The 10,763-nt window shown below is 46.9% G+C and overlaps 1 protein-coding gene across 10 annotated transcripts in view; it reads right to left on the bottom strand.

Annotated features, from left to right (window-relative positions):
- Positions 1–977: 977 nt before the first annotated feature.
- LOC311110259 (catenin delta-1-like) overlaps positions 978–10,763 on the bottom strand; it is a 44,662-nt gene continuing 34,876 nt past the window's right edge. For 5 of the 10 annotated variants that reach the window (XM_084188798.1, XM_084188795.1, XM_084188797.1 and 2 more), the window contains 9 exons: positions 10,659–10,724; positions 10,084–10,211; positions 9,510–9,660; positions 9,176–9,371; positions 7,516–7,712; positions 6,895–6,945; positions 6,614–6,696; positions 5,327–5,381; positions 978–4,969 (listed from right to left, as the gene is read on the bottom strand). In XM_084188798.1, coding sequence (XP_084044924.1) covers positions 4,908–4,969; positions 5,327–5,381; positions 6,614–6,696; positions 6,895–6,945; positions 7,516–7,712; positions 9,176–9,371; positions 9,510–9,660; positions 10,084–10,211; positions 10,659–10,724 — 989 coding nt within the window. In that variant the 3' untranslated portion in view covers positions 978–4,907. Of the gene's footprint in view, positions 4,970–5,286; positions 5,382–6,613; positions 6,697–6,894; positions 6,946–7,515; positions 7,713–7,786; positions 7,833–9,175; positions 9,372–9,509; positions 9,661–10,083; positions 10,212–10,658; positions 10,725–10,763 lie in introns of those variants that run through there. The other 5 variants (XM_084188799.1, XM_084188794.1, XM_084188796.1 and 2 more) reach the window with 3 other exon arrangements.

Genomic DNA, 10,763 nt, shown 5'->3' with positions numbered 1-10,763 from the left:
TAACACATTCGTTTCATGACTAGAAGAACATTTTTTTAGACACAATTAGCTAGTCGTATCAGTTGTTAGTCAGTGGTATTGCTAGAAAAGACAGCTTGTTTCGTTGGAGCGCTTGCAAGAGCCATGTATTTCAAAGCCTGTTGTGGGCGACCTCCGCTTATCAATAAGACACACTGACAATAGGCCTACATTCAAAAACATCAATTTTCATGTGTTGCATTAGTGCACATTAATTCAGTTCTCAAACAACTGTAAATGTGGTCCAGCTATCTAGCTAATTAGCTATAGTTTGGAGACTGATCAGCACGCTCGTGCTGGGGGAGGAACGGAAACTAAAGTCTGGTGAAGTTGGCTAAATGTGTTAGCTAGCTAGACGGCTACCTAATGCACATGCTTACCTTTTCGATGCCAGTCAGGGCTTTTTCTTGTCTAGTGACTTGCTTTGTCAAACACAGTCAAAAAAATCAGTATATCGCCAACCAATTTGTTTCAAATAGTTAATGTTGACATATTCCCTAATTGATCAATTCCCACAACGTGGCCAAATTCACGGACTGACGTCACACATCAGAAAGGACTTTTCTCCTCAACGTCAAAATCGCGAGGGGCGATCGTGCGCGCTCATGCGTCCGGTTAGTGGGAAAAGCCTAGAAGGGGGAACTGCATATTCGAAAAATTTCGGCTCGTCCTTGATCATCAACTTCTGTTGTTCCACAGCCAGCGGCAGTTCCATTTGATCTGATCAAGAGCAAACCCTTTGAAATCTTCATTGCAGTGTTGAAAGGATTCTGTTGACTTTAACCAATCAGAGGCGTGCGTTGCTTGACCCCATTGATCTCAGCGTCTCAACACTGCATGATGACTTATGTTTGTGTTTATGAAGAGTACAACTTTACAGCGAGAACAACTAACATTTACTATAACACATGCTTTTCTCAAATAACACACAGAGAGCTAAAGAGAGAAAAAGTCAAGGCCAACATTGAAAAAAAATCTCTTTATTAAAAACAGTATTGCTAGTTACATATTCCATTCATGAGGGAAATGTGCAACATCAAGAGCAAAAGGCATAGAAGAAGAGATGAATGTTTTCATCCAGAATCACCTTTTAGATCTGCGTTCCAATAATAAACTGATGACAGACAGAAACACTCCTAAAAAGGCACCCTGTCCCCTATATAGTTAAATACCTTTGACCAGAGACATATCAGGCCTTGGTCAAAAGTAGTGTACTAAATTATATTGGGAATAGGGGGCCATTTGGGACGTATCCTGATTTTACATTTTTTTTCTTCCTTGTTTTGTCTTTAATTAAAATATATAAACCATAAATGTTTCTCAATTAAAAAATAAAACCGATTGCATATGCGTACACCCACAATACCCGCAAGACGATTAAACCCAAATCATAAAATATATAAAGACCAATACATAAAACCATTCAAATTAACAAATATTTATCTTGTATATATAGTTAAATTTGCTTTTTTATTTTTTTTAAATAGCAACTAGAATCAAAATCTGGTCTTTGCACTCATACAAATCTTGCTAATTTAACTTTATGCTCCGCACTTCTTTAGTCCTACATTCCCATTGGATTCCACTCCCACATGATTTCCTGTATCGGTTCTAGATCATCTCATTCTAGTACTATATCTGGTTACAAGGCAACTCATTTACATTTTCTGAGACTGACCATTTGTAGTGTTGGATTGGCATGAAAATAATCAAAGGAACCAAGAAACGCTTTTACCCCTAGTGCTTTAATGATCTACTCAGAAAATATCTACATCTTACTCTGCACTGAGAATAATAATGCTGTCTACGGTACTAAAGGAACTCTGTCTGGGGGGAAACAACCAGCTAAAGGTGTCCTCTCCCCTCAGTGTTCTGTTCTATGGTCTCCATGGACACCAGCCAGTCTAGCAGGGTAGATGGACACCCAGGCGTAGGTTCAGTAGGCCGGAACACTCCAGAATGTTGCCAGTCTGACATGGAATGTATGGCACTGGCATGGTTCTCTCGGTTCCATATGCAGAGAATCAATCATATCAACTCTATACATTCCATTGTTTTATTATGCGGAACACAAAACTGTTCTATACATTCCATTTGGATGCAATGTTCTGGAATGTTGCTGCTAGTGAATGATATCACCAGGGCACCACCCCACCTTAAAAACACCAATCCCCCCCGCCCCCCCCATTAGACCAATCAACGAACGAGGCACTCCAGTTAGCCAATAGCCACACAGACGTTAGTTAAAGGCGATCACATATTTACAGATTCATATATATATATATATAGATTTGCAGATAGAAAGAAATGCACTCACTGGATCAACAATCAAATCTGTGATTTCTCCCAAAGCTTCAGGAGAATCATTAGAACAAGAGGGAGTTGAAAAAGGGGCTTATTCAGTAGGGTATAACAATGACGCTAAAGAGTGATACAGATAGAAATGTATTGTATAGAGCCGAAACGGTTCACTGGTCTATTCTACACGGCTGAAAATCATAGAAATATACTGTGCAGAACAGACTATCAGAATGTTCTGTGACGCAAGACCCACGTCTAAAATGTTAAAGTGGTCGTCAAACTACTTACTTTCCCACAATCCTTTGCCACAACACTGCGACATCACAAAAGACAGCAGCAGAAGGCGAGTACAGAGCCGGTGTTCCCGTGGTAACCACTGCAAGGACTAAGTAGGCAAAATTGTTGGTGGGTCAGGATTACAATTTGGGCAGCATCCCATATGGAACCCTATTCCTTACGTAGTGCACTATATATAGGGCAGGGCTGCCCAACCCTGTTCCTGGAGAGCTAGCGTCCTGTAGGTTAACTCCAACCCTGTTCCTGGAGAGCTACCGTCCTGTAGGTTAACTCCAACCCTGTTCCTGGAGAGCTACCGTCCTGTAGGTTCACTCCAACCCTGTTCCTGGAGAGCTACCGTCCTGTAGGTTCACTCCAACCCTGTTCCTGGAGAGCTACCGTCCTGTAGGTTCACTCCAACCCTGTTCCTGGAGAGCTACCGTCCTGTAGGTTCACTCCAACCCTGTTCCTGGAGAGCTACCGTCCTGTAGGTTCACTCCAACCCTGTTCCTGGAGAGCTACCGTCCTGTAGGTTCACTCCAACCCTGTTCCTGGAGAGCTACCGTCCTGTAGGTTCACTCCAATCCTAATCTTGCGCACCTCATTCTAATAATTAGCTGGATCAGGTTAGTTACAACTGGGGTTAGAGAAAAAACTACAGGAGAGTAGCTCTCCAGGAACAGGGTTGGAGTGAAAATCTACAGGAGGGTAGCTCTCCAGGAACAGGGTTGGAGTGAAAATCTACAGGAGGGTAGCTCTCCAGGAACAGGGTTGGAGTGAATATCTACAGGAGGGTAGCTCTCCAGGAACAGGGTTGGAGTGAATATCTACAGGAGGGTAGCTCTCCAGGAACAGGGTTGGAGTGAATATCTACAGGAGGGTAGCTCTCCAGGAACAGGGTTGGAGTGAATATCTACAGGAGGGTAGCTCTCCAGGAACAGGGTTGGAGTGAATATCTACAGGAGGGTAGCTCTCCAGGAACAGGGTTGGAGTGAATATCTACAGGAGGGTAGCTCTCCAGGAACAGGGTTGGAGTGAATATCTACAGGAGGGTAGCTCTCCAGGAACAGGGTTGGAGTGAATATCTACAGGAGGGTAGCTCTCCAGGAACAGGGTTGGAGTGAATATCTACAGGAGGGTAGCTCTCCAGGAACAGGGTTGGAGTGAATATCTACAGGAGGGTAGCTCTCCAGGAACAGGGTTGGATAACCCTGATGTAAGGAACAGTGTGCCATTTGGGACATAACCTGGTCTGGGGTACGATTCAGTTAGAAGCCAAAATATGCTCTCACCTCCTTCCCCCTCACATAACTTAACAATGTGGTCATAGTTAACAGCAAAGCCTTCCAGTATACCTGTAGCAAGGCTCTGTGAAGAGAAGAACTGTTCAGAAATACTCTTTAGTATAAAGTTACTGCAATAGTGGTGTGTAGTTTGGCATGTGTACATCACTGTTGTTAGAACCACAACTCAGCAATCACACTTCAAACAAATACGAAAACAACACCGGCAGTAGATCAACTAACATTGATTCTTTGTTGGAACACAGCAGAAGTTTAGTGGTAATTAGTTATCACAAGAAAAAAACCTTGACTGGAAATCGTCACGGTCACTTCCAGAAATGTGGTTTTAACCATTCCAGTAAAAAAAGCGGTTTGTCAGTTTAAGTTCAGTTACAGTTTGAATCCCATTCCAACAGTTCCCTTTTGATTAGCTTTGCTACTGTGGTGGTGAACGTTCCCAGTTCCGAGATGAAGTCACAACTGTCCGTATTGTGGTGGGAGGAGTTAGTGTAGTGTTGGAGGAGCTTCTAGGTGAGTTCAAAGGTGAGTCATTAGTGTGTCACTGTGGATGGGAGGGGTTACTAAATAGGACGTGGTCTTGTGTCAGTAGTGTTGACAGGTAGAAGAGGGATGTCAGGAGGATGGCAGGAGTCCATAGTGTTCCTTTAGTGGATAAAAGTCTGTCTGTGTCTAAAGAGAGGAATGCAAGACAGAGGGATAGGGAGAGATAGGGAGAGAGGGACAGAGAGATATGGAGAGATAGGGAGAGATAGGGAGAGAGGGACAGAGATAGAAAGAGAGTAGGGAGGTGAGGAAGGTTGGAGGTCATGCAAGTGGCTTATGTCACAGAACCCGAGAGTGATAGCAGGAAAAAGAGAGATGAAGAGAGAGTCAGAAAATGAGAGAGGAGAGAGAAAGAGAGAAGGGGTGAGAGAGAGAGAAAGAAAAGAGAAAAATAGTCAGAAAACAGGAGAGAGACAGAAGGAGAGAGAGTCCAGTCCTAGTGGAGTCAGTGTTGTGTCCAGAGGTTCAGCAGGGGCAGTAGGCTGGAAGAGGCTGCTCTCTTCTAGTGATGCACACTATCAGTTTCTCTGTGGGAAGACAAGAAAGGAGAGAGAGGGTGTGGAGCGAGAGAGAGAGAGAGGGGTTAATACCATGTGCAATATTTGTTGTACGAGTGCCACTCATAAACCAGCTGTATAAGCTTAGAGGATTGAGAGGACACAGACACGGAACAGACATGGAACAAATGAACAAACATCAAGACACAAGATCAACAACATACTACATCAAATATACAATTCACCAGCAGAGGGAGCAAGAAAGAACAAACCAACCCAATGGACACACAGGTTAGGCCATGCGGTTTAGTGAGAAAGGCAGGTGTTCAGTCAGTGGACACACATACCATGCGCTCACATGCAGTGTGTGAGGGGGTGTGGCCTAACCGTCATAAGAGTCCATGAGAGGAACAGAGTCCCGCCTCTCCTCATACAGCCCTCCCTGAGAGGGGGAAGAGAGAAGGGGGGAGGAGGGAGAGAAAGAGAGAAGGGGGGAGGAGGGAGAAAAAGAGAGAAGGGGGGAGGAGGGGGAGAAATAGAGAAGGGGGAGGAAAAGAGAGAAGGGGGGAGGAGGGGGAGAAAGAGAGAAGGGGGGAGGAGGGAGGAAAAGAGAGAAGGGGGGAGGAGGGGGAGAAATAGAGAAGGGGGAGGAAAAGAGAGAAGGGGGGAGGAGGGGGAGAAAGAGAGAAGGGGGAGGAGGGAGGAAAAGAGAGAAGGGGGGAGGAGGGGGAGAAAGAGAGAAGGGGGAGGAGGGAGGAAAAGAGAGAAGGGGGGAGGAGGGGGAGAAAGAGAGAAGGGGGAGGAGGGGTAGTTCGAGAGGGGGTGGAGGGAAGAGAGACAAGATGGAGAGAGACAAGGTGGGGAGAGATGAGGGGAGAGACAATGAGAGGAGAGATGAGGGTAGTTAGGAGGAGAGGAGAGCGAGAAAAGGGGGGAGGGAGAAGAGGGAAGAGAAGGAAGAGGAAGAGCAGTGGTAACAGGGCGGTGGTGACAGGGCGGTGGTGAGAGGGCGGTGGTGACAGGGCGGTGGTGACAGGGCGGTGGTGACAGGGCGGTGGTGACAGAGCGGTGGTAACAGAGCGGTGGTAACAGAGCGGTGGTAACAGAGCGGTGGTAACAGAGAGGTGGTAACAGAGCGGTGGTAACAGAGATGTGGTAACAGAGCGGTGGTAACAGAGAGGTGGTAACAGAGAGGTGGTAACAGAGAGGTGGTAACAGAGAGGTGGTAACAGAGAGGTGGTAACAGAGCGGTGGTAACAGAGCGGTGGTAACAGAGAGGTGGTAACAGAGCGGTGGTAACAGAGAGGTGGTAACAGAGAGGTGGTAACAGAGAGGTGGTAACAGAGAGGTGGTAACAGAGAGGTGGTAACAGAGCGGTGGTAACAGAGAGGTGGTAACAGAGAGGTGGTGGGTTGAAGCAGAGGGGGCAGAGGGGGCAGAGAGAAAGTGACAGACAGAAGGGTGTGTTCAGAAATAACAATATGAAGACAAGAAGAATGTGATAACAAGGGAGAGAGAGAGGGCGAGAGAGAGAGGGGGAGGGTTGATAAAGTGGGTTAGTGTCAGAAGAAGTTGAGGGGAAGTTAAGTGAGAAATCGTTTGTGAGAAAAGAAGCTAACCACAGTATTTAGTGAGACGTGTGAGAACATGCTCTGTGTGTGTGTGTGTGTGTACCTGTGCTGTGTCTTTGTCAGCAGGCTCGAGTGTTGCGTCCAGAGTGTTCTTCCTCCCCCTCTGGTCCAGTGTGGAGTAGGCATCTGGAAGACAGCCAAGGGCTGTTAACAACTGTGTGTGTGTGTGTGTGTGTGTGTGTGTGTGTGTGTGTGTGTGTGTGTGTGTGTGTGTGTGTGTGTGTGTGTGTGTGTGTGTGTGTGTGTGTGTGTGTGTGTGTGTGTGTGTGTGTGTGTGTGTGTGTGTGTGTGTGTGAGTGTGTGTGTGTGTGTGCTCAGACATACCTGGTCCCATATCATTTAGTGGAATCATGTCTCTCTCTCTGTTTCCTCCTCCTGACAAACAAACACAGTCACAGGATGATAGACTGATAGTGTGTGGTTATAGGCAGTGGTTGGGTGACTGGGGTCGCCACATTCAAAAAAATTCATGTTTTTTGTTTTTAATTTAGAGTACAGATTGGTATAATATACAAACTCTTGAGAAATAATTTGAAAAACACCATTTTATAATTTTATTGAGTACATTCATTTATCGGAGAGATGAAAATGTAATGAATAAAAGGTTATTTTGTTGATGTAAAAATCGAAATTTACCCATTTTAGGGTTGTGTCATTTGATTTGTGGTGGGGTGTGGGTTGTGAGAAATTCTGGGGGGAAAAACATTGAATACGACAGCTATAGTCTATTCAGAGCCGTGGTCCAGTCGGGTCCGGTCTGGTCCATCAGCTGTAGTTACATAGACCAGAGACCCATGACAATCAAACATGGATCCAACCCAGACCCGACGGACGAGTTCGAATTTTGGACTCAGACCCGCTTAGTTCCGGAGTCGGGTCTCAGATATTCAGGTAGACCTGTGAAGACCTCTTAGTACGTGTATCTAGATCTATGGTCTGTCTCACCCCTGTCTATGAGCGGCAGCGTGCTGTCTTCATATCCTCCGTTGACCCGGGGCTGGGAGTTGTTGGGGGGGTTGAGATTCACCATGAAGTCTGTCTTCTTCCAGCCATCCTTCTCCAGGGTCTTCCTCAACTCCTTATAGCCCCAAACTAACTGGAGTATCAGGCCTGCACCACGCACCTCTCGCTCTGACCGGTTACTAGGGGGAGGGGAGAGAGACAGAGAGAGACAGAGAGAGAGACAGAGAGAGAGAGAGTTAGAGTTAGACACCATCTGGAGTAGCAGGACTTACCCACGCACCTCTCGCTCTGACCGGTTACTACCAGGGGGAGTCTACAGCTTAAAACAGTTCCATTTATAAAGAGTATCAGAAAGAGAGAGAACTAGAGGACTCAAAAAGAGAGAGAGAGAGAACTAGAGGACTCAAAAAGAGAGAGAACTAGAGGACTCAGAAAGAGAGAGAGAGAGAGAACTAGAGGACTCAGAGAGAGAGAGAAGAGGACTCAGAGAGAGAGAGAGAACTAGAGGACTCAGAAAGAGAGAGAGAGAGAACTCAGAAAGAGAGAGAGAACTAGAGGACTCAGAAAGAGAGAGAGAACTAGAGGACTCAGAAAGAGAAACAGCATCAAATAGAAAGAGGTGATAGAAATACCCCACAAAACAAAACCATAGGAGACACCCCCAGTCCACCCCAGGAGAGTTCAACTAAACACCCAGTCCACCCCAGGAGAGGTCAACTAAACACCCAGTCCACCCCAGGAGAGTTCAACTAAACACCCAGTCCACCCCAGGAGAGGTCAACTAAACACCCAGTCCACCCCAGGAGAGTTCAACTAAATACCCAGTCCACCCCAGGGGAGTTCAACTAAACACCCAGTCCACCCCAGGGGAGTTCAACTAAACACCCAGTCCACCCCAGGGGAGTTCAACTAAACACCCAGTCCACCCCAGGGGAGTTCAACTAAACACCCAGTCCACCCCAGGGGAGTTCAACTAAACACCTAGTACACCCCAGGGGAGTTCAACTAAACACCCAGTCCACCCCAGGGGAGTTCAACTAAACACCCAGTCCACCCCAGGGGAGTTCAACTAAACACCTAGTACACCCCAGGGGAGTTCAACTAAACACCCAGTCCACCCCAGGGGAGTTCAACTAAACACCCAGTCCACCCCAGGGGAGTTCAACTAAACACCCAGTCCACCCCAGGGGAGTTCAACTAAACACCCAGTCCACCCCAGGGGAGTTCAACTAAACACCCAGTCCACCCCAGGGGAGTTCAACTAAACACCCAGTCCACCCCAGGGGAGTTCAACTAAACACCCAGTGCACCCCAGGGGAGTTACATTTTACATTTACATTTTAGTCATTTAGCAGATGCTCTTATCCAGAGCGACTTACAGTTAGTGAGTGCATACATTTTCATACTGGCCCCCCAGGGGAGTTCAACTTTATCTCTGGAGGGACATGGCTCTTTTGTTTTTTTTTGGTATTTCCTTTCAATTCCTGTCTAATGATCAGTACAAGGGAGGAGAGATACCCTGCCGGCCCTCAGCCCACCAGCGATTGAGTTTGACACTCCTGTTCAACCCCATCCTTACTGATGGATATAGACACATGAAGCTCTTTTTGTCACACACACACACACACACACTCCATCTTACCTGTCCTTATTGATGAGCACCAGTCTCTCGATGCCCTGCGAGGCTCTGAGGAGCTTGGCAGCGTCCAGGCTGGAGCCCAGTACCTCATGAAGGGTGCTCAGTACAGACACCACCGTCTCCTCTGACAGAGCCCTCACAGGCTGGCTCTGACCCCCACCAGGCAGGTTGGATACCAGGTGGGGAACTGCATGTTTACCTAGAGAGACAAGAGGTCGAGATTAATAGCTATAGTATGTAAACACACAGGTTAGCTCAGAGAGAGAGCGAGAGAGAGCGAGAGAGAGCGAAAAACAAAATGAATACAGTTGAACAGTTCCACACAAACACTACTAACCCAGCAGGTCTCTGTTGCGTGCGTCAATAGCCAGGTTCCTCAGAGCTCCAGACATGGCCCTGACCACCCGGTCGTTACCATGGGCCAACAGCTCTGTCATCATGGGAAGACCCTTCTCCTGACGCAACAATGCACGGATATACCGCCCATACTGAGAGAGAGAGAGAGAGAGAGAGAGAGAGAGAGAGAGAATTAACACAGTTATACCGCCCATACTGAGAGAGAGAGAGAGAGAGAGAGAGAGAGAGAGAGAGAGAGAGAATAAATACAGATGAATGATTATTCTAGAGTGGGCATTAGTGTTGTTGTGTTCAGGAAATGGACAGACTGTTTTGAGTACTAGACTGTGGTTTAATAAGGGTCTAGAAAGGTGGTGTCTTGGTTGAAGGTGGAGTTTGCGATTATACTGTGGTTGACTTACGGTTCAGGTGTAAAGGGCTGTGTCTTTGTTAGAGGCCAAGGAAGGAGGCTGAAAGGGATGTGTGGTGGTGTCGGACCTGATGGTGGTTGTGTTTGGGTTAAAGTAACAGGCCGTGGTGTCTCAAGGTGTGTGATGGTGTTGTGGTTGACTCACGGTCCAGCGTCCGGCACACAGGTTCTGCACGGCTCCGGCGGAGGCTTCCAGCACGGTGGGGTTCTTACTCTCCTTCAACAGAGAGGTGTAGACACGCACCACCTCTGGCTGGAACAACAACTCATAACCTGGACACACACAGACGGAGAGGAGGGAGGGAGAGGAGTCAGAAACATGTAGACACTGGTCTTCTCCTTTTCACCTGCACTGATGCTGCATTCACAAATCTCTGACAGTGCGTTCAAGACAACTGGGAACTCAGGGGGAAAAAACTAGCTCCGACTGGGAAAAATCACTTTCAACGGTCATCTAACTCGGAATTCCAAGTCGGAAACTCGGGCCTCCTCCTAGAGCTCTGACTTTCAGACCTGACGATCACTGACATGTTGTCTTGAAAGCATCATGATTTTGAAAGAACTACACAGGTGATAACAATGTGATGGAAGCTCATCAGGCTGGCTGAGCTTTCACCTGGTCACTTCTTTCAGATCAGTACAATAAAGAAGTGGACAGGAGAGATGTTTTTAGACAACTGAGAAGGATTCATATTCTAGTCTACATGACGACACTGTTACCTTTGGCAGGTGTGGTCCTCTTTGGAATGTCAATCATATCTCCTGCTCCGTCCTCATTATTTCTCCCTGCAACAGAACATCAGAACACTCAGGAACAGACACACA

The sequence above is a fragment of the Coregonus lavaretus genome (assembly GCF_964263955.1).
Source record: "Coregonus lavaretus genome assembly, contig: SUPER_35_unloc_2, whole genome shotgun sequence".
NCBI classification, from domain to species: Eukaryota; Metazoa; Chordata; class Actinopteri; order Salmoniformes; family Salmonidae; genus Coregonus; species Coregonus lavaretus.
Note: the sequence above shows the minus strand (reverse complement) of the source record. Positions and strands in the feature narration are given on the sequence as shown.